The sequence below is a fragment of the Myxine glutinosa genome, chromosome 6 (assembly GCF_964187855.1).
Source record: "Myxine glutinosa chromosome 6, kmMyxGlut1.1, whole genome shotgun sequence".
Classification (NCBI taxonomy): domain Eukaryota; kingdom Metazoa; phylum Chordata; class Myxini; order Myxiniformes; family Myxinidae; genus Myxine; species Myxine glutinosa.
The window spans coordinates 15,387,229-15,411,673 of NC_136266.1; the positions used below are offsets into that span (position 1 = coordinate 15,387,229).

At 48.3% G+C, this 24,445-nt stretch overlaps 1 protein-coding gene across 4 annotated transcripts in view; it reads left to right on the forward strand.

Annotated features, from left to right (window-relative positions):
- Nucleotides 1-1,367: 1,367 nt before the first annotated feature.
- The window catches only part of LOC137417115 (cysteine/serine-rich nuclear protein 2), a 34,851-nt gene continuing 11,773 nt past the window's right edge, over nt 1,368-24,445 (forward strand). Inside the window, exons 1-3 of one of the 4 annotated variants that reach the window (XM_068102882.2) lie at nt 1,368-1,458; nt 5,690-5,843; nt 21,746-22,005. In XM_068102882.2, coding sequence (XP_067958983.2) covers nt 5,696-5,843; nt 21,746-22,005 — 408 coding nt within the window. In that variant the 5' untranslated portion in view covers nt 1,368-1,458; nt 5,690-5,695. Of the gene's footprint in view, nt 1,804-2,366; nt 2,602-5,689; nt 5,844-12,999; nt 13,114-21,745; nt 22,006-24,445 lie in introns of those variants that run through there. The other 3 variants (XM_068102880.2, XM_068102883.2, XM_068102884.2) reach the window with 3 other exon arrangements.

Sequence of the window (24,445 nt, forward strand, 5' to 3'; positions counted from 1 at the left end):
AAAGACGTTTATATGTTACCGCTTGTCCGCTTCCTCCTTGCTCACAAGCAGCGCGCGTAACGCCGCGCTTTAGTATCATACATGATTCCAACCCTTTTGGTTATTTAACTGATTTTCCTCTAATCCGGGTGGCGGCCATTTAATATTTCGCCAATATGGGGCCCCCGGGGGGGGGGGGGGCGCCCGTATTGGCGCCCGTCAAAAATCGAAAGAGTATGGCATGGGCAACATCTGGGCCAAATTTGGTGCTTTTGGAAGAATTTGAACCGAACGGCGCCAAAATATCCCTAAGGGCCCTGACTACAGGCAAAATTTGCATATTGGGTCAATTTATTTGTTCACAAATCAAAAGCTAGACGCAGATTGTTTTTTCAGATCCAAAGGTCAAGGTTGCATAAAATCATCTATTTTGATTTTGTATTTTTTTTCTCGTTATTTTGGCATATGGAAGAAGAAGAAGACGCCTTAATACAACCGGACGCTGGCGGGATTTGCATTCTCAGATTCTTTCCAGTTAATCTTTGCAGGGAAACAATGAATGGAAACCTATATCGATCTCTGTCAATTCGCCATGATCTAGTACCTTGTTTGACATCATTTCACCTGTTTCTAACCAGGTGTTTCTAACTCCGCGGTGTGGTTCTGAGATTTTAAATTTCATATTGAATCAAGAAAGTTTGATTTTGAACATATTACTTTGATTCGTTGTTATTCGTTGAAAGATAAAGATATTACTTGATTTGAGTAATCAAGAAGAGGTGGTGCCTTGAGAAGCACCTGTAGATACGTGTCGTCGACAGGTGGGGAGGTGAATGGGATTTTGTGAACAGGTACACTGTTCATGGGTATTTAGAGACTGAAAGGCCCTTCCCAGACAACGTATTGAGAATTATGAGAAATAATGGAGGAGGTAAGGGAAGAATTTGGAGCTAATTTGTGCTTGTGCTCAAATACCTTTGTACCGGTATTTTCATTGATTAACCGATCCGGTGTGAGCGTGGTCATCCCGATTGTCATCCCGATCTGGACTAATGGACGCGATGCTCGTGGCGGTTTCTGGTGTAAATCAAAGCGCTTGAATCCCGTGTCCCCGCGAACGTGAAACGCGATGCCCGCGGCAGATAAAGGCGCAACGCACGCTGCCAACTGACGTCACTTCGTTCCGCTGTGACGTCACGCACAGTTCCACCAACAGTGGAGAGCGCTCGGGCTATCGCGCACACGCCTATTGGTCGACTCGTTTGAGGTGGGCGGAGCGAGACGGTCCGGCGCATTGTTCCATTGGTCGGAGAGCCACAGGAGGGACGGGCTTCCAGCGCCGTGTCGAACCTCATTGGTCGACTCGCCGTCGTGTGGGCGGATCGAACGTGTTACGAGGCTTTTGTCTGATAACGAGTGAGGCCGGTTGCTTCAGCTGGGTAGGACAGACCGTGCAGGTGGCTGCTGCCTGATTTGCAGGTACGGTTGCTTCTCTTGTTTGGCCGAAAAAACGAGCGACATTGCCGGCCCGATTTGCTTCCCCCTCATCCCGATTGGGTTTTCCTTTGCCCTTTATTATCGACCCGTCCTTGTCGCGTTTGCATCACGTTTCCATTCGCCCATTGATTCCCTTTGTGAGAAGCTCGGTGACCGGTGCTAAGACCCTCGGGTGTGACCGGTGCTAAGACCCTCGGGTGTGACCGGTGCTAAGACCCTCGGGTGTGACCGGCAGCGCTCGGATGAATGGACGAGGCTTCCCGGAGTGGCGCTCAGTTCTTTTGTCTCGATCCAGGCGCAGTCATCGGGTGGAGGGAGAGGGAGGCGGTATGTGGGGCTCCTTGCACTTCCTCCCGGTTCTTTTCGTCCGTACTCGAGTCGGTGGGCACGTGAAAGGTGGAGGTGAACGATGACGCGATCCCCCTCTTGGTTAACAACGGACCGAGTTTAAAACGTCCTGTCCGTTCGTTAAGAAGAATAATCTCCCACCTCCTCCTGCACCTCCTTTACCTTCGGCTCCTCGTGTCGCTTTAAATTCGGATTACACCTCAGTTTCGGCTTTAAGCCTCCTTCATTAATTCGCGTTTCATTAAAAAAAATCTCAAACACGCCACGCCCCCTTGCTCCGCCCCCAGGCTGCTGAGTCGTGTGACGTCACAGGAATTTTCGTAAGTTTGGGGCGAGTCAGAGGCGTTGTGATTCACCTCGCACTTCCATGACGTGTGTAGGAGTTTTTATGTGTCCGGAGACAGAGGCGGGGTGCTGCTGGACCCCGGCCAGTTGCCTGGCATTTCCGTGTTCTGCGAACTGCGGACACCGTTTCTGTGGACACGTTGTGTCTTATTTTATTGGTAACTCTCCATGACGACAGATATTTCTTTTTCACCCAGACCATCACGTTTCCACGAACATGAGTCCGACAGGTTCCTAATGGCTCGACGAAGACTTTTTGGGTGAATCCCAGCACAACATCATTTGGTCGTGTGTAGACCCAGGTCCAGAGTTTGACACGTACTCGTTTGGTGTTCCCAGCCGAGCACCGAGCACGTGTTCACGTACCACTCTCGGATCCCATCTACTGTCTTGCTTTCATGCCCATTGTCGACCAACGTCCTTGTGATCCACGTAAGAGTCTCACAACAACAAACAACAACATGCATTTTAAGGCCATTTTCCCTGCTAGAGCGGGGGTTAGCCTCGCGGACCCCATGACAATCTTCTCCAGTCATGGTTCTCTTTTTGAGGCAATGTTTTTATGGCCGGATGCCCTTCCTGACGCCGACCCTTTTAGTCGCCTCTTACGACACGCAGGGATACGGTGTACCTATTCTAAACCGGGGTACACACCGGGAAATCTCACTGATGTCTCATAATATGAGGTCTCTCCATGATGTCTGTCATGAGCCTCATTTACATAAGCAATCCCTGGTGTGGTGGCTTTAGCGGTGACTTGTATGTGTGTTTTTTTTATTCTTCTTCTTCACTCTACTGGCATGCTGAAATGTCTCTGGCCTTGACATCACATGGAACGTTCAATCCCTGCCATCGCCATGGTTATGACATGGATCTCCTGGCCTTTGTCTCCATGAGCCACGTCCAGCGCCGAGAGGGCACGGCCCGCCACCTGCACGCCGTCTGATTTACAGCCGTGGCTGCTCTGGCGGAGCTCGCTCATCTGTATTCAGGCCCCTTCGTGGCGCTCGGCTGTCCGATCGCACGGTGGCGCCGCTTCGCCCCGCATTCCAAAGCTGCATTCTCTGCACATTGAGGCATTTCTCAGCTCTTGCATCCACGAACAGTGTTTCTTTCCGGTCGTTGTTTGTTTTTTGGGGGGTTTTTTCTCCATTCGACTCTTCAATTTACAATTTTGACCAATCGGCAATGAGATTCTTCAATTGTAGCAGGGGCTCTTTACAATGTCTCTTCCTTTGCTTGCATACATAGTTGAGGAGATGTGTCCTTATGGTTGCAGATATTAACGCCTCCGTCGGGGTGAACAGACATCTGCGCTTCCTGATACCTTTTGAACTGGGTACCAGGTACAGGTTTTGCAGAGCATTTCCACCTATAGAAAGCAGGTAACCACCGAGCTCGATGCTCGCATCTCGATAAGTGTTTCTGCAGGTTATGCAACGGTCACACTTCTGTCATTATCTTCTGGAGAGAGCTTGTCGGTTCCTGTAATTGCATAAATGATGCTTTTCCTTTTGAAACTTTTCCGTGTCTGGTCGTCTCCCCGGTGCTCGCGCCGTAACTTGAGACGACCGTCTCCGTAAGTGCTCCCTGGCTAAAATCTGCCGGTCTGGAGTGGAAAATGTTGTCGCCCTTCTCCAACTCCTCCCTTCCTTTTACTTCTCCTTCGACTGACTACCTTGGAGAGGAAATGGTGGGGGTGGGAAGGGGGAAGGGTGGAATTCAGTGAGCATTCCTGCCTTTCACCACTTTTGTGATCTTCAAAATTTGCCATCTTTGAAGCCCTTTGAAGTTCCACCTTCCAGATTGTTCCTAAGAAATCCTTTTTTTTCCACCTCAAATCAAGGCGAGAGCTGTGACTTTCACAGCAATTGGCACGCAACCTGCTGCTTTTCCCCTTTTATTGCCATCGTGTCTCCGGGTGTACATTTGCCGACGTGAGTGCTCGGAATCGAGCAAGGACACCGGCAGATTGTAATGCACCTGGAGATCATTTGCATGGTTTTTCCGTCGCCCTGCCCAGAGGCACAAATGAAACGGAAGTGATTGAATTGCCTCGGTTTGCCTCTCACTTTGATTCCACAAAATGATTCCATCCTGAGCAGCCTTTTGTGTGACTGCAGTGGATGCTTCCATCGATCTTCTGGAACCTTAATAGGCCTCGTGCCTTGAGGATTCACCGCTGTCTCTCCATCAAGTTCCTACTGTGTTAAGACTACGTGATTGATGAATGTGGAAAACGACCTCACTTCCTGGTTCACGTCTCTTATTAGTTTTTCTATCATCACCTGGTGATTGGTGTGGTGTTCCACCTCTAACCAGGTGGTGGCACGTTACACCGAGGAACATCTATATGTCTCTGACTTGGTGGACTACCACAGCATGAACGACCATCAATATTGACATGTTGGTAATCTGTCAGACATTTTGGTATGGTTGCACTAATTCCCAGATAAATAACACGTTCCTTGATCTGTCGCTTTTATTGGTTGATCTGTCATTCAAAGGAATTGGTCTTGGGCGCTACACTTGATATACAAATCGGTCATGTACCACTTGGTGTACTCCCCACCAGTTTTTACACTACCGCGTGTGAGGCTCGTGGCGGAGCTTGAACTTGAGGAACATTGATACTAATGGACTTTGATTTTGATCGATTTTAAGTAACTTGTTTTGGTTGAGCCTGCATTTTGAAATTGGATCCGGGTGACAATGAGGTCAGGTGAGGTCATCAGGTATGTCCGAAGCATTTTGTTGGCTCTGTTTGTATTGGGTGGTTTGCAATTGTCTTCCCAGGAATAGTTAGGGCAGAAATTTGTAATTTGTTCGGCGATAGCTTGCCTACTCTTCGCGAAGGACACTGGGGGGTCTTCAACGCCCACAAACCGATGCCGGCAGACACCGCCAAGTTTAACGTCCATCCGAGGACAAACTATGACGAATCGCTCACGTTGATGAAACACTGGGATGACTGTTTATAGCTGCGTCGGGATTCGAACACAGGCTAGACCGCTTGGAGGTGAGTGTGCACACCTCTAGGCCATCCTGCCAGCCTGAGAACGAGGAGAGGGAAATGGATTTTATTTGAAAAATATAAATAAACAAAGAACTAGATGGTGTAATGTAGCTGCACATCGAGACTCGTGAGGAAAGGAAAATGCACATTCCACGTTTTATTACCAAGACGTCCTTTTCCAGCTGGAACCGATTATTGCTGACGGAGCCGCATGTTGAAGTCTTGGGGAAAAGGATGTGAATGAGTCGATACATTTGGCATAAGAAGCCAACACTTTGGGATCCTTGACTATGATGCCGCTGGGCAGTCGGGGTGATAATGTCGTGGTGTTCTTGAACCATCTGTCGTATTTATTTATTTATTTTTGACATTTTGTCATAACTCAGGAATCCTTCCAGATCACTCTTGCACGATGGCATGTCTGGTTATAAAGGACCAAATCTTAATTGGACCACTGCAGACATTTGTTCCAGCATTTTTATGTTTGTGTGTGTGCACGTACAGATCACGATGGCCGAAGTGTTGAAGAGGAAGTTTGAGGAGGTGGACGGAGCCTCGCTTTATTCCTCCCTCAAGGACTCCGAGGATGAGCTGTCAAGCAGTGAAAGTGCCGACAGCGGAGACAGCCTCAATCCACCTTCGGCCTCACATTTCACACGTAAGTTCCACTCCCTATCCTCACCGCATGACGTTGCCTGCGGTATGAATGAATGAATGAATGAATGAGCGTTTTAAGGCCATTTTTCCCCGCTACAGCGGGGGTTAGCCTTGCGGGTCCCATGACAATCATCGTTCCCTGTTTGAAGCAATGTTTTTATGGCCGGATGCCCTCCTGACGCCAACCTTTGGTCATGCTCTTACGATGCGCGGGGATATGGTGTACCTATTCTAAACCGGGGTACACACCGGGATCATTCATCCCAGCAAGCTGGTACTCAATTTGCCGACCTCGGAAGGATGACAGGCTGAGTCAACCCCCCTGTTGTTTAGCGATCGACCGGGATTCGAACCCAGGATCTTCGGATCCCAAGCCGGCACCCTAACCGCTAAGCCAACACCAGGCTGCGGTAGAGGTTTGCAATTTGTTAGTTGATATCGTAGCTTTGAGTGGGCAGCCTTTGTTTGCTCAAAATCCTTTGTGGTAAGGTTACTGGCACGGGCCCCTGAAGGTCAGTGGGGGGGATGCAGGTAACATGTTTCAAATCTCATTACAATTTCATCTGCCAAAGCTGAGTGTGCTGCCCAGCAAGCGCATCTCTGCCATTTTGTTGGAAACACAGGCCGATGACTCGAGGAACTTGTGCATTTCTTGGGTATAACCTCACAGCGACTTTTAAAATCGTCTCTAAATATCCAGTCAATGGGGTATAACCTATCGTGGGAGGTTGTAGTCTCCATGGGTAGGTGTTGGGAGGAGGAATGAGATCCACAAGGCCTCAAGTATCAATCTTTTGCCACTCAGTTTTTCATTTCAGAGACAAAGTAAAAAAAAAAAAATTCGTGTCCCATATTGTACACTGGCAGGGGTGCCCGGTGTTGTCGGGCAATGCAAGGTCGCTTCGCTGACGGGAATGTTGAGAGATAGTGAGGAGAAGGAGGGAGGGGAAGGTGGGGAGTGCAGGAGGAGGGAGGGGAAGGTGGGGAGTCTAGGAGGAGGGAGGGTCGTGAGTGTAGGAGGGGGGGGGGGGATGTGGTGAGTGTAGGAGGGGGGGGGGGATGTGGTGAGTGTAGGAGGAGGGGGGGTGGGTGGTGAGTGTAGGAGGAGGGAGGATGGGTGGTGAGTGCAGGAGGGGGGGTGGGTGGTGAGTGTAGGAGGAGGGGCGGAGGATGGTGAGTGTATGAGGAGGGTGGTGAGTGTCGGAGGAGGGGGGAAGGTGAGTGTAGGAGGAGGGGAGGGTGGTGAGTGTAGGGGGGGGGGGGGGGAGGAGGGTGTGTGGAGGAGGAGGGGAGGAAGGGGGCTTTACCTTGAAACAGGTCTTTAAAAGAGGAATTCAATTCAAAAATATATCATGTCACACAGCACAAAATGTCAGGTGATGCTTTTCACAGCTAGAACTAACATGGTGGAACTGCAAGCACGAGGTCAATGGTCATTGGTTTTTTATTTATCTATGTATTGGAAGTGACGGGTCGTGAAGGAAATAAATAAACGTCATATATCAGGAGGAGGGAGCAAGGGTATTCCATTACCAACAAGCTTGGAGAGTAATCACCAAGCGGCTTCCGCACTCATGCAAGCACTCCAATGACATGGTTGATAAGGAACATTTTCGTTGCACTCAAAGTTACACTTTTCCTTAATCTTTCCTTCACTCAATATAATTGTTGTAACATTAGAAAAAGTTGGTTTAATGCTTGGCCAGTATGGAAAAGGAGGAAGGACATCCCTGCTTAAAGCTTAGTTATAAGAAGCGCTAAAGCGCTTTCTGACTTTGATATTTATTTAGTGTATGGGATCTGATCCTCCAATCTGAATTCAGATTTCGATTATCTTACTATAATTCACCAAATGTCCGTCTGTCTGTCTGTCCGTTCCCAGGTACCGCAAAAACGGCTGAACCGATCGCAATGATATTTTGGGTGGGTAATCCTGGGACCCCCTGGAGTAAAATAGGCTATATTGTTTTTCCAATTTTCCAGTTTTTCCAAACACGATGGAATAATATTTACCGATATAAACAGTGATGTGGTTTTTATTGAAATTCTACAAATACTGTTTAGATTTTGATGAGAATTATGAACCTGCCGCGAATGCGGAAGTGGACAGATGACAGCATTGCGCAGGTTTGATAATATCCCAATAAAACCGTCATTCAATCGTAATGTTTAAACGTTAATCGTGTTAATCGTTTTGTTAAAGTATCAATTGATGATTGGAATTGAGTGAATACAATTACGATTTTGAATTCGTAATTGTAGTCACCCAACCGTACGGAACTTCACATCAGGATTTTAATATTTGTTTATGTCACGAATGTTGTCAAAAGTTTATTTTTTTTATTATTGTTATTTAATTTGTGATTGGAGTTATGCTGTTTGGAATGAAAAAAGAGATATCGAGTTCAAGTGAATGACGAAATGCCATGACGGTTTTACGTTCTAAGCGTGATATTCGTGGATCGCCAGATGCACATTCGCCATTGACTGGGAATGGAACACACGTACCTGTTTGTTTGCGAACTGGTACGTTTTTCATTGAAGTCCTTCACGAACTTGCTGTCCATGTCTGACGTGCAACTGAAGGTGCTACAGGAATGTGGAATCTATTGGTTTCATGCTTTAGCATTCGCCGTTTCTGCATTGTCTGTTTGCTTCTGGCCTCCCACCCGTGCATAGCATGTGTATCTCACTCGTATACTTTAATTAGTCTGTGAGAGTAGATAATGTTTTCAAGACGAGGCACATTTCAATAGGCCGAAACAAAATGGCAGCGTAAGAACCCAGCGATGTGACAGAGGGCTGACTAAGATTGTGCACCTCAATTTTGGTAAGGCCTATTTTGCTACGAGTACCCCTTAAATCATCTTCAAAAGGGGTGTTTGAACACACCCAAACACTCAGTTTTCATTCATGCACTTCTTTGGAGTCTGATAAGTACCGTATTTTCCAGTGTGTTAACCGTGCTTTTTTTATCGGCAAAAAAGTTAAAAGTTGGGGGTGTGGTTAATACACAGATGTAGGAAAAAAAATTGGTCTTAAAAACAATTATTGCTGTATTTCAATTATATACCAATTGTCATACATATACCAGTAGATCTATATTCTACATATCGGGGAACATTTAGAACTTTAATAATAATGTAAAATTATGTAACTACAAGCGATCTCTGTTCCACGTTTTTACTCGTCGTGCAAGGTAACTCTGTCATGTTATTGCGTTCCTGTCAATTCTGATTGATTGACAAACAGGAGTGAGGAATGATTGACGGGAATACCCACTTGGTCTCCAGGGCTGGGTTTACATTGGCGCCATTGGCACCTCGGCGCCAGGCCCACAATCAGAAGGGGCCATAATGACCAAGATAGTTTTTTTTTTTTTAGTGTACACATTGCAATACACTTAAATAAAGAATGTGGATAGAATTAAATGTGGTTTTTTTTTAAACATACGATTTTAATTGAAACTAGAACGCCACTCAGTAGAGCGCATACTCCCGCCGTGGGTCAAGTTAGAATCTATCTTCCAATGGTAAAAAAAAATCCTTCAAAAAATTCCTGGACCTGGAATAATATCCTGAGCTTCACCAAAAACTAATCAATTCTTCCTGATCCCAAAGGCAATCATCCTACCAACTTTCATCCAAATCCGTACAGATCTTTTCCAGATATCTTGTTCACAAACACACGAACACATGAACACACACACGGACGGACACGATCGAATGCATTGCATTACTCCCTGGCGGGAGTAACTACAACGAGACTCTTCGACATCACGGCGTCGACCGATATGCCTCCACCCGCATTATTACATCATTATAATACTTGTGCCGAGTTTGATTTAAATCCATTCAGCTGTTCTCAAGTTATCACATTTTTACCTGACATTACCTCTGACGTTTGACCCCTTGACCCCAAAATGTAATCAGTTCATGTTTACATCATTATACATACCTGTACCAAGTTTTAATTTAAATCCCTTTAGCTGTTCACAAGTTAGCACATTTTAACCTCACATGACCTTTGGCCTTTGACCTCTGACCCCAAAATCTAATCAGTTAATCTCTATATCATTATACATACCTGTCCCAAGTTTGACTAAGATCCCTTCAGCTGTTCTCAAGTTATCGCGGTAACGAAAACCCATGATGGACGGACAGCCGGACGGACAACCTGAAAACATAATGAAGTCGTCGGAGGCATAAAAAACACACTGTGGCGGACACAAAAGCCCACTGGCGTGGTGACATCATTCCGCGCACCAAGTGGGCGAGGGCCACGCCCGAGGGGTAGGCGTGGCCTGAGGATATACACGGGGCGCGCAGCCCAGAGCGGGCTAGTGTTACAAGCTAGTGTTAGCGGGCCAAGCTAGCGGGCTAGTGTTAAAAGCGGAGCGTCCTGCGCGACTTGGATTTTGTCTACGTCTACCTGGACGATATCCTCGTCGCCAACTCGTCCCGCGAAGAGCACCTACGCCACCTCCGCACGCTCTTCGAACGCCTGGGCCAGCATGGCCTGATTATGAACCCCGCAAAGTGCCGGTTCGGCGCCGCCATAATCGATTTTCTGGGGCACCGTGTCACCAGGCACGGAGCCGTCCCCCTGCCGGCCAAGGTGGAGGCGGTGAAGGGGTTTCCACGCCCCCGCACGATCAGAGGGCTGCAGGAGTTCCTGGGCATGGTGAACTTTTACCATCGGTTCCTGCCCCGTATCGCCCAGCTCCTGCGCCCCCTGCACGAAGCTCTCCGAGGTAAGCCGGGCAAAGGCGACGTTACCTGGACCGAGCAGATGGACACGGCGTTCACGGGCGCGAAGCTCGCCTTGGCTAACGCCACCATGCTCGCGCACCCGGCGCCCGATGCACCGATCGCCCTCACCACCGATGCCTCGGACTACGCGGTGCACGAGCAATGGGTGCGTGGAGCTTGGCAACCGCTGGCGTTCTTTAGCCGGCAGCTTCGCCCGCCCGAACGCCGTTACAGTACCTTCGACCGCGAGTTGCTCGGGCTTCACTTGGCGGTCAGGCACTTCCGCCATCTGCTCGAGGGCCGTGCGTTCACGGCCTTCGTCGACCACAAGCCGCTGATCTTCGCGATGGGCAAGGTCACCGAGCCGTGGTCGGCCCGGCAGCAGCGTCACCTCTCGGCCGTGTCCGAGTACACGACGGACATCCAGCACGTCGTGGGAAGGACAACCCGGTGGCGGACTGCCTTTCCCGGGCCGTCGCCCACGCAGTCCACCTCGGCATCGACTATGCCTGGATGGCAGCGGACTAGGCCGCTGACCCCGACGTCCAGGCCTTGCGGACCGCCGTCACGGGCCTCCGCGTCACCGAGGTGCCGTTCGACGGCGCGGGGCGCGGCCCTCTTGTGCGACGTCTCCCTCGGGCGTCCTCGCCCCATCGTGCCCGCGGGCTGGCAGCGCCAGGTGTTTGACGCCATCCACGGCCTGTCCCACCCGGGCGCGAGGGCCTCCCAAAGGCTGATCGCCGACAAGTTCATCTGGCATGGCCTCCGGAAGGCCGTCCGCGGCTGGGCCAGGACGTGCCTCGCGTGCCAGCGCGCCAAGGTGCACCGGCACACCCAGGCCCCGTTGGCCCCGTTCACGGTGCCGGAACGCCGGTTTGACCACGTCCACGTGGACCTGGTGGGACCTCTGCCCCCCTCGCGGGGTTTCACCCACGTCCTCACCATGGTGGACCGCACCACCCGGTTGGCCGGAGGCCGTGCCCTTGGCGTCGACAACGGCGGCCGATGTCGCGAAGGCTTTCATCGCCACCTGGGACGCCCGGTTCGGCGCCCCCTCAGACATCTCGTCCGACCGCGGCCCCCAGTTCACCTCGGAGCTCTGGGGGGCGGTCGCGCAGGGGCTCGGGGTCCGGCTGCACCGAACCACGGCCTACCACCCCCAGGCTAACGGCCTGTGTGAGCGATTTCACCGCTCATTGAAGGCCGCGCTCCGGGCCACCCTCCGCGACGGTGGCTGGGTCGACAGGCTCCCCTGGGTCCTGCTGGGCCCTCCGGACGGCGCCCAAGGAGGACCTGCGTGCATCCGCGGCGGAGATGGTCTTCGGGCAACCGCTACGGGTGCTGGGCGAGTTCCTCCCCGACTCCACGGCACCATGGTCCGCGGCACAGCAGCGCTCCGCTCTGCAAGAGACCGCCCAGAGGTTCGCCCCGGTGCCAACGGCATGCCACGGGCACCCACCGACGCACGTCGCCCCGGAGCTTCGCACGGCGGAGTACGTCTTCGTCCGCCACGATGCCCACCGGACACCACTGCGGCCCCTGTACGACGGGCCTTTCCGCGTGCTGGAGACCGGGTCGAAGCACTTCACCCTGGACATCTGCGGTACTCCCGACCGCGTTTCGGTAGACCGCCTCAAGCCGGCCCACCTCGACGTGGACCATCCACCGCCAGTGGCCCGACCCCCACGTCGGGGCCGCCCCCCTGCGGGTGGACCCCCGGCACCGCCCAGCCCCGCCGCCACGCCGCCCCCCGGTCCTGCACCCATCCCAGGGGCAGCCAGGGGCATCCCACCTGCCATCCCTGCACCCCGGACGCCGCCGATCGCCAGGGGGCGCTTCGGCCGGGTCATTCGTCTGCCCCGCAAACTGGCCCTCCAGGTGCGCGGGAATTCTGGGGGGGCGCGTGTGGTGGACACAAAAGCCCCCTGGCGTGGTGACATCATTCCGCGCACCAAGTGGGCGAGGGCCACGCCCGAGGGGTAGGCGTGGCCTGAGGATATACACGGGGCGCGCAGCCCGGAGCGCGCTAGTGTTACAGTGAGCTCCTGAAATAAAGACGCTTATAAGTTACCGCTTGTCAGCTTCCTCCTTGCTCGCAAGTAGCGCGCGTAACGCCGCGCTTTAACACTACCATTTCCTGGCATGTGACGTCACCACAATGTTAATGGCGTACATTCCAGTTCCAGTATGGTAAGCTCCCGTTTTATGCGTGTTCTGGTTGCGCATTTTTGGAGTAGTGTGCGCTTGTCATTTATAGCATTTTTTTGAATTACGTGGTGACATGACTCGAGTGCGAGAATAACGCTGCGATGAAATGTTTGCACTGAACAACACGAAAATGTGTTCGCGATAACACCCGGATTCCGGCTTCCTCTACCTCCCCTTCCCTCCCTCAGTTTCCGGAAGCCCTCCATGTTCATGCATGTCATGCTGTTTCCCATTCTGCGCGCGGGTTGTGCCGCTGTAATAAGTGTAACCCTTGCATTCATCACTGCAAAAAGCGTCTGGTGGAGTAGCAAGGTTGGTAGTGTGAGCAAAAGGCAGAGGAAGGCCATCACAATTGAATTAAAAATGGATGTTTTAGGACTGTATGAAAGAGGTGATCGTACAGGTGATATGAGGACCAGGGAGTGATTGCTGCATTCAAGGTGTATTATATCTGAAGAACATTTGCAAACCTGATAATGATTTAATGAATTGCAGGTGAAATCAACTGATAATGATCAGATGACTGTAAAGGAATTCCAGAAGGCCTTTACAATAAGGGATGTTCTATGTAATGTTGAGGAGACTTGGAAGGAAGTCACCTGTAGCTGTATGAACGGTGTATGGGGGAAACTTTGCCCTCAATTTGTTCACGGCTTTAAGGTTTTCGGCGTGAATAATGATTTGTCGAAATCACGATGTAACATCGTGAAAATGGCCAAGACTGTCTGTTGGCTTTGAGGTGGAGGAGGATGATGTAGAGGAGTTGCTGGACTCGTACCGGGAGGAGCTCTCAAATGAGGACCTTCTACTGCTGGAGAAGGAATGCCAGGTGGATCTTAAACATTATAATTTAAATAAAATCAACCACTGTAATAATAAAACGAAGACAATAGGATGAGGATTGAGGGAGCACTCACCCTAACCTCTGCCACTTATAATGGGAAATTCGTTTCAGTTTACAACAGTTGTGCAGCATTTTCTCTCAGGCTGAAGGCGAGGAGCTTAGTTAAGGAGGACGACATTGGGGACTTCACGACCAGCCCGTCGTGGGCCTACACGTTAATGGCACGCCATGATCGGTCGGTTCGACGCCGCACACGCATCTCCCAACATGTACCGGATGACACGGCTGATAAGACTACGCACTTCCAGTCCTACATCATCAAGCTTCGCCGGGAGCATGATTTTTTTTTTTTTTTTTTTTTGTGGGTGAAAAACAGGGGTGAGGTTAATACCGACAAGATTGCTGATTTCACATTCTCTGAAAGATTACATACTCACTGATGCAAAGCCCCGCCTGCAAGTCACCAGAGTGGCGGTCTTGTAGTTTAGTCCTGGGATGGAATCTAGACTAGACTACTCAAAGTGTGAATACTTCAGACTTCCTTTGAGTTTACGTGTTGGCCCATCTTCAGATTTTTTTTTTTCATGGTATTTTTAAGCGCTCTTTAGTGTGGTTTATCTTGATGTGCACAGTTAGTAGTTGCATAATAGCTTGTAGTCATAACTTCTTACCAGAGCGTTTTGAATGCACACCTTGATAGGTGATAGAACAATATATAGCATGATGTTTCAAAAAAGTTATGGATGACTTGTGACGAAACCTGGTGGATGAGTTGGGTAAGTGACAAGAATAAGCTGATCGGGAAATATCTTCTTGACTAAAAAAAACTCCGATTGTTCACACCAGATCACATGAGGTCGCCAGAGTTGAGGCTGGGGAGCTTCCGCGCAACAGACGTGGGGGTTTTAGAGATGAGGGACAAATTTACGAGAACATGGTCGCTCCTGAAAAAAACTTTAAAAAAAACCCAGGCAGTGTATAAGCATGAATCTTGCTCGAGGGCTGAAGGCCAAAAGGCTGAGGTCAATACATGCTAGGGCCTTCTCAAAGGCCGTGAACCCAACCATATGTACAGGCAAATATGGGCTCGTGCTTGATTTACAATGGAGAAACATAGGGAAGGCATGGCGATTGTGAATACTGACATAGGGAAGGCATGGCGATTGCGAATACTGACATAGGGAAGGCATGGCGATTTTGAATACTGTACAACACTTTCCGTAGCAGATGGCTTTGGTTTACCACAGCACGAAAATGGCGAACATATTTTGTTAGGTTACAATTGTGGGTTGAGTCAGGCTAGCTGTCCAGCCAATGGGTGCAAGACACAGCTCGGCTAATTAGACAGATATGCTGGCCTTTACCCATGTTATATGTCATGTGATAGCTGTTACCCAATCAGACTGCATATAAATAGAAAAGAGGGAAAAGCGGCCTTTCATGACTGAGGTGGTGTATGAAAATACTATACCCTTTGAACAATCCCTGGGTCGGACTTGGTCTTTGTGCCAAATGTGGTGGTTATCGACCAAGTGGTCTTTGCAAAAAACACAAATATACAGACAGACAGATGACAAATTTATTATTTATTACGACGTCACATCAGTTTTTCTGTGGTGAGCAAGTCCACCAAGTACGATAAACTTTTTAAAGAGCGCTTTGTGGTCAATTATAACAGTGTCTTTTTCCGGTGATATTTTGTATAATGAATGGGAACAAGCTCACCTACAAGGTGTGCATTCCAAACGCTCAGGTAATAAGATATGACGACAAGCTATCAACCGACTACTAAGTCTGCACATCACCTGACGGTGAAGAATCACTTGAATTTAAAATTCTCGTTTCCAGATCCGGATTCAGATCTTTCCCCAAATCAAATCAAATCAATTTGTCCTTGTCTCACACAAAACCTGACCACCGAGTTTGTCCGAATCCATCCATAACCATACCTTGTATCACAAGATACAAGAAATTTTACATTTTAAAAAATGATTCTTCACCATTGAGAGATAGCCCCAAATATATGTGTGTGTATATATATATATATGGGCATATCCACAGTAGAGTGTGACCATTGTGTGACACAGGTCAATAAAATTGATTTATGAATACTGCAGAAGTTGAGGTTATTGACCATGTCTGGAAAAAGCTATTCAAGTCAACTATTAATTACCATGAAAACATGTTGATTTGAGGAAAAGCTTGTCTCTCCATGACACTCTGTCCTCAAAAGGACGGTAACGAACGGTACATTTGACAGTAACATTAGATATCACGAATAGTTCCACTCGAGTTGTTAACACACACCAAACATGAAACAAAAGAAAACTTCTTCGGCTGGTTTGATTTAATTCAGATTCTTATTCCTCATAGTCGGACTCCACAGCAGAGTCAAAATATTTGAAAAGTAACGTAGAGGACATTTGACAGACACGGTTAACAGATAAACCACCTTTAGAGGCCATTTTTCCCCGCAAAGCGGGGGTTGGCCTTTTTCGGGAACCGTGGTTGTTGTTGTTTTTCGGTCCCCTATTTGAAGCAAATTTTTGACACGGTTAACAGATAATGCAGGTTTTTTCAAAACATCTTGAATTGACAGAAATTTTGGAAAAAAACGATAACAGGTCTGTTGGGATTTTGTTTACAATATTTGACAATATTTCATATAAAGCATGTACAGATACTGCTGATGCATTTTCAATTTTATTGACCTGTGTCACACAATGGTCACACTCTACTGTGGATATGCCCATATATATATATATATATACACACACACAATATCTCAAAGTTGTGGATATGAATGAATGAATGATCGTTTTAAGGCCATTTTTCCCCGCTATAGCGGGGGTTAGCCTTGCGGGCCCCATGACAATCATGGTTCCCTGTTTGGGGCAATGTTTTTATGGCCGGATGTCCTTCCTGACGCCAACCCTTGGTCACGCTCTTACGATGCGCAGGGATACGGTGCACCTATTCTAAATCGGGGTACACACCGTGATCATTCATCCCAGCAATCTGGTACTCAATTTGCCGACCTCGGAAGGATGACAGGCTGAGTCAACCCCCCTGGCGTTAATTCAGCGATCGACCGGGATTCGAACCCAGGTTCCTAGGATCCCAAGCCGGCACCCTAACCGCTAAGCCAACACCAGGCTGTGGATTTGTTGAATGGATGAGTTGGCAAAACTAGGTGGATGAGTTGGATGGGTGACAAGAACAAGCTGATTCGATTTTGGTTTAGATCTGGATCTGGCCTATCAGTGGATACAAAACGTAAACTGTTCAACCTGGTGGAGGTATGCAATCTACAGAGTGCCCTTGTAGTCTTATATGTTGTGATAGATAAAATTTCTTTCAAAAACGTTTTTTTTTTTTTTTAATAAAAATAAATAAAGTGCATTTCCAAGAATGTGCCGCAGCACATTGCCCACCATAGGTTGTCTGAGAAGGGCCCACTAGTGAAACCAACTAGATTAACGTTGTGCACTAAAACATGGACGTAGTTGGGAAGATCCATATTGAAAACTGAAGGTGACATCAACTAATGCACCTGCCCACTTGGTAAGGCTCCGTTCCATCATTTCAATTACCAAGTGGTCTTCATCTGGGACTGTGCAGACATCGTGCTTCCGGTGTCAAAAATTCCCCGGTTGTGGAGGGAGTACCGCGGCACTGCAATAAGGAGATTGTGGGTCCCAACGTCCTTTTCGTCATTGCCTTACATTTAAGACCACATCGGGTCGTGTGTGTGTATTAAGAAATGTAAACTATTTACAATGCACATTACGAATCGTGACGTCATGAAAAACGTAATCGAAACATGAGAACAAAACAAACCTGAATTTGTATTTACACCTGCTCTCTTATCTGTCTGTGACTCTATGTTGTGGTGTTGCACCATAACGCATTTACCTGCACCATTCGGTTTTTTTGGGGGTTTTCTTTCAACCGTGTCGCACCACACTGCATTATGCCACGTCATGCTTCGTCATGTATACCACGGTGTCGTTTGTTGCATGATGAAGTCTTTATATGTCTGTTCACGCAATGCTGCAGTGACCTGTACGTTCCTGCATCGACCCATGATTTATTGCATGCCATACACGCATCATTCGTTGCACTTTACCAAGATGGGCTCTCACGCACATTCACATGAACACCCGTGCAGAATATAAACCCAAACCTAATACCCAGAGAAGATCGTGCTTACCACCTTATTAAAAACAAGGTCTTCTGGACCATTGGGATGTCGATACAGAAGGCTGATTCCCAAGGTTTGTCACTCCCACCAGTGGCAAGTTGATTGGCTCTCTCTCTCTTTTATACAGATGTACACCTGGTCTTGGTCCTCTGCCCTTTCAAAACTACACATGGCATGCATTCCTCTATAACCGCTCACCTGCTTGCCCACCCAAAGTCCAGATTAGATAAGCACCTGCATTCATTTGTCCCCTTATTCTCCTGATTATGGAATAGGCTCCATGTGCCTGTTGTATCGTCCTCCTCACTTCAGTCTTTCAAATGCGATGCCTATCACTACCTCATGCACATTCACGATGTCTTCGATCCACGCTGATTCTTTCCCATTCTGTTCCTCTCCGGGCCACCATTTTTGGTTTTGTTTTGGTTTTGTTTTCCTCCATGTACGTCTACTCCCACTCCCCACCTCCCATATCCTTCGGTAGTTGTAAGCCTGCTGCCCTTTGTGGTTTAGCTTCTCCATGAGCCTAGGCCCTTGTAGTCAAAACGAATATGAATGAATGAATGAATGATCGTTTTAAGGCCATTTTCCCCGCTAGAGCGGGGGTTAGCCTTGCGGGCCCCATGACAATCATGGTTCCCTGTTTGAGGCAATGTTTTTATGGCCGGATGCCCTGCCTGACGCCAACCCTTGGTCGCCTCTTACGATGCGCAGGGATAAGGTGTACCTATTCTAAACCGGGGTACACACCGGGATCATTCATCCCAGCAAGCTGGTACTCAATTTGCCGACCTCGGAAGGAGGACAGGCTGAGTCACCCCCCCCCCCCCCCCCCCCCGGCGTTAATTCAGCGATCGACCGGGGTTCGAACCCAGGATCCTAGGATCCCAAGCCGGCACCCTAACCGCTAAGCCAACACCAGGTTTAAAACTAATATGACATGTGTGAAAATTTCATGAGATGCACATGACACTTTGGAGTTGAGCAAAGTTTAACCAATTCGAAGTTCAACCCACAGGTGTACAAGTTGAGGGGTGGTGGTGTGACTCGCCGAGCTCGTATTGGAATTACAAGTTGCACATGTGCCTCCCTTCATGTGCCTCCCTCCCTTCTGCCCACAGAAGTTTCCACATCTCCAAAACGGAGCTGGAACAAACATGACATATTTAATAGACGCACTCTATTGTCCGTGTGCCTCACCTTTGGTCTCTAAATGAGTGGGATATAAGGTGATGAAAAGATCGCCAAGCCAACTCTGCCCTTGCCGAGCGTCCGAAGCTTCCAACGATACAAACGGTCTCTCTGTTTGTATCGTTGTCTACCTTGTGTCCTTCAAAATAAATGGCATTATTTGCTTTGTTGGCTCACTCCACCTGGCCACACCCGGCCTCACACGCAGTGCGATGATGAATACGATGTTGGGTCGCCCCATCTGCTTATTAGTCATGCGATGACCTCTTTAACGTCTGGCACTCGTTGCCTGCACCGTCCTGGATGGAGATCACGGCAACGCTCAAAACGTTAGACCAGGGCCGTGTCCGATGGTTGTAAAAGTCGTTTTACTACATTTTTGCATTGCTAAAAGGCGAAGCATGTGTGCTGCGTCATGTTTATAAATTGCTATGTTCTCCAACGAATCGACGCTGATGACGTAAGGGACTCGTAGCCAAGGGCTCGTCAGTCGAATGGTGGATTGTTGTGCTCCATCCTGTGTACTTCACCTGGTCATTGTGATGTTTGCATTTGTGCTGAATATGGAACAGTTGGTCGAGTCGACAAGATTACCTGAACTTAAAAATTGAAATGGCACTGTTTTCTTCCTCGTTTAAAAAGGGGACGACCTATTGATGCTGACTTTAGCTGTATTGGTGGATTGACCTTTGGCCTGCTTGTCTGCTAAGGAAAAGGGCTTGTACTGGATGTTGAAATGACATTGACTGCACGAAGACTTCCCTCCCACTCAATCCCATCCCATCCCTTTCCACCTTTGCATCAGGAAGAGGTTCAATTGATATTCAATTTGTAGCTACAATGCAAAAATTGGGAAAAAGTAAAAAAGGTAAGGTGGACTAATTTTGTAAATAAAAAATTAAACATGCATACAAGCTCCTTTTTCTAGAGATTTCCATTGTTGTAAATGGCACAAGAGGCAATCTATGTATTACATACGCATGGGGGAAGTGGGTGGAAGGGGTGGGGTTGCTTTAAATTGAGGATGGAAACAAGAAGGGATTATGCATATGGGCAAATAAGATTGAGATGGGATACGAGTAAAGGGAACTTGGATGGAATGGGTATGGAGAATCCAGGAGGAAAATTGGATGGAATGGGTATGGAGAATCCAGGAGGGAACTTGGATGGAATGGGTATGGAGAATCCAGGAGGAAAATTGGATGGAATGGGTATGGAGAATCCAGGAGGGAACTTGGATGGAATGGGTATCGAGAATCCAGGAGGGAAATTGGATGGAATGGGTATGGAGAATCCAGGAGGGAAATTGGATGGAATGGGTATGGAGAATCCAGGAGGGAAATTGGATGGAATGGGTATGGAGAATCCAGGAGGGAAATTGGATGGAATGGGTATGGAGAATCCAGGAGGGAACTTGGATGGAATGGGTATGGAGAATCCAGGAGGGAACTTGGATGGAATGGGTATGGAGAATCCAGGAGGGAACTTGGATGGAATGGGTATGGAGAATCCAGGAGGGAACTTGGATGGAATGGGTATGGAGAATCCAGGAGGGAACTTGGATGGAATGGGTATGGAGAATCCAGGAGGGAAATTGGATGGAATGGGTATGGAGAATCCAGGAGGGAAATTGGATGGAATGGGTATGGAGAATCCAGGAGGAAAATTGGATGGAATGGGTATGGAGAATCCAGGAGGGAAATTGGATGGAATGGGTATGGAGAATCCAGGAGTGAAATTGGATGGAATGGGTATGGAGAATCCAGGAGGGAAATTGGATGGAATGGGCGTCCAAATAGATTTTATAACTGTGTTGTCAGCAACACACTTTGCTAAGCATCTCGTGAAACTACACAACAGAAATGTTTCCTCTCTTAGCAGTCCTTTTGTGCACAGGCCTTCATATACGTGTGTTTTGTTTTACCCCAATCGTGTATTTTTGAGTTTTTATTTTTATTTTTTTCAATATCATTGGATATTATTGGTCTGGCAGGATGACCTAGAGGTACGTGCAATCGCCTCGTAGCTGTCTGGCCTGGGTTTGAATCCCGACCCAGCTATAAAACTGTCATCCCGGTGTTTCACAGGAAGGGTCTATTCATCAATGTGTATGTCGACCCTTGGACGGATGTTCAACTGGGCGTCCCATCTGCCAGGATTAGTTGGTGAATGCTAAACATCCCACGGTGTCCTTTTTGAAGAGGAGGCAAGCTATCACCAGTACCCTGGCCAAATTACGAATGTCTGCCCTGATCTCCTTCCGATGTCGGAGTGGCGACCCGTCCAGGATTTTATCCATCGCGATGTAAACTGTTTCGGCAGCACCAACGCTCTGTCTAGGCCCTAGGGCATGGTACTTGATCATATTGGATCATATCATCTGTTCTGACGGCTTCCTCCTTTTTATGCAAAACTTGCTCATGATGATTTGTGTATCACTGCTAAGTTCCCTCCCGCATTCACCAAACAACTAAATGCAGGTTTATTGTTAACTTGTCCATGTGCCTAGTTTCCACCTCCTCTTCTTTTTCCACCACTTTGTTGTTGCTCATCCTTTGTCAGCAGCTATTCCGTGAGCCTCCGTTCTGTATAGAATTTTTTTTTTTACATGACATGCTCCCACTTAGACCCTTCGTAATAAACGGAATGTCTTGGTTTATGTTATGTACAATAATTAATTGAATATCTTGCCTCTTTTTCCTCAGCTGCATCTATTTTGAATCCGATGAAGCGCCCACGAGGGAAGAGTGTACGTTTCAATCAGGTGACGGTGTATTACTTCCAGCGTCGGCAGGGTTTCACAAGCGTACCCAGTCAGGGTGGCAGCACACTCGGCATGGCCAGTCACCATAATCACATGGCCACGTACACCCTAGGAGAATTTGCTCGTGAGCGCGAGACTGTGCACCAGCATGTGCTACATCAACATCTCAAGGAAGAACGTCTTAACTCGCTTCGTTTGCAGGTATGATTACTCCTCCCAATTTTTGGGTATGATTACTCCCATAAGTTGACGTCTTGCTTTGCGTTTTTATGTCGAGAGTGCTTCTGGAAACTGTCTCTTGGACCGTAGCCATACAAACAACAACAACAACAGGAGTTTAAAGGCCATTTTCCCTGCTGGAGCGGGGGTTTGCCTTGCGGTCCCCATGACAATCTTCTCCATTTTGCCCTATTTTCTGCATCTCTCCTTGTTAACCCCCATGCCCGCATTTCTTCTTCGACCATCTTTAGCCAAGTCTTTCTCGGTCTTCCCCGTTTTCGACTTCCTTCTACATTCATTTCCATCACTCTTCTCAACCAGTCACTTTCATCCTTCCTCAACACATGACCAAACCATCTCAACCTGTTCCTCTTCACAGCATCAATCACAGGCTCTATTCCCATCGTCTTTCGCAATTCATCATTTGTCTTCCTTTCTCTCAACGATATTCCGCACATCCACCGAACCATTCGCATTTCCACCCTTTCCAGCCTTCGTTGCTGCTCGACATTCATTACCCATGTCTTGCTCCCATAAATCATAACACTTCTCACACATGCAGCATACACCTTTCCCTTCAGCTTCAACGACACTCCCCTCCTCATCAGCACGCCACTCAGTTCCCGAAACTTCTTCCATGCACATCTCACTCTAGCAACCGTTGCCGAGTCTGATCCACCTCCATTCAGCATGTCTCCGAGGTAGCAAAATGTTTTCACACCTTCCAGCTTCACGCCGTCTCCAAGATCCAACTCAACATTTCCTCCATCTGCAGCTCCCTCTGTGCACACCTTACATTTGAATGTAGCTGCCACACTGGTTAATGACCCTCTCAGACCACTACATTTTTGATGAACCCACTCAGCGCACTTTGTACATTGAATGGAGTTCACTCCGACACCCTTCCTGCACACAACACATGGCCACTTCCCAGTTCTTTCCACCTCACCACATGCTTTACCACTTGCCATCACCTTCGTCTTTCCTATATTCACCTTCAGAACTTTTGTCTCCATTAACTCCTTTCACTTGTTCATCTTCTGCTTCAGTCCATCCATCCTTTCTGCAATCAACACCAGATCTTCTGCATACAACAACTCCCACGGTAAACCCTCCTTTACGTTCCGAGCCAGCACCTCCATCACAGCTACAAATAGTAGTGAACTTAGTACCGACCCCTGATGCACTCCCACCTTCACCTCAATCTCACCACTGTTCCCGTCCTTCGACCTTACAGCTGTGCGCGCTCTTTTGTACATTGCCATCACTACTCTGATCAACCATTCTCCACCCCTAACTTCCTCAATGCCCATGTCACTACTTCACGTGGAACCCTGTCGAATGCTTTCTCCAGACCAACAAACCCAAGAAACAACTTCTTCCTCTTCTCCATGTACTTCTCCTGCAACTGCCTCGCAATAAAAAGCACGTCTGTCGTTCCTCTTCCTGGCATAAATCCAAACTGCATTTCGTCGATCTTCACTTTCTTCCTTATCCTCCTCTCCAACACCCTTTCCAATACCTTCATTCCATGCTCCAATGACGTTATCGCTCGATACGAGCCACAGTCCAGAGGGTCACCTTTCCCCTTGTAGAGAGGGAAGAGGGTACTCGGTTCCCAATCCACTGGAATGCAGCCTTCTTTCACCACCAGATTGCAGATGTCTGTCATTCTCTTCACACCCCAACTTCCTGCTGCCTTCAACATATCTCACACAACTTCCGTCGGTCCTCCCGCTTTTCTACTCTTCATTGCTTTTATCGCTTCCTCAACTTCCTTCTCGGTTATCTTCTCTGCCGGTCCTAAAACTGGGTTACTCTCCATGTTGCTATCCCATTCATTCTCTGCATTCAACAGTCTTTCCATATGTCTCTTCCATCTTCCTTTAATTCCATCTGGGTCCACAACGATTTGTCCCACTTCATCCTTCAAGCAACTCACCCCCATCACATCACACCTCTCTTTCGCTATCTGCTTTGCAATCCTGAATACCGCTCTCCGACCTTCTTCCGAATCCAAGCGTTCTCCGAACATTTTCCTACATGCATCCTGCGCTTTTGCTACCTCTTTCTTTGCAGCCTCCTTGGCTGCCTTATAACTTTCATGCTCTGCTTTTTCTGCTCCCGTACCCTTCGCCTTCTGCCACTCCTTGAACCTCTTCCTCTTCTCGTCAGTCCTCTTTCCAACTTCATCATCCCACCACCATGTTTCCGAGTGCCTCGGTGGTCCTTTTGTCCATCCACATACCTCACCAACGGCTCCCAACAGACTATCTTTCATTGACATCCAACCACTTTCAAGCTCAACCACATCATCCTCTACCCTACTCGGCCTCTCTTTTAATGCCTCCCTCACTGTCACCTCTTTCAACCTCCACACCTTCATTCTCGGTTGGTACTTCACCCGCCGAGCTCTCCTCGC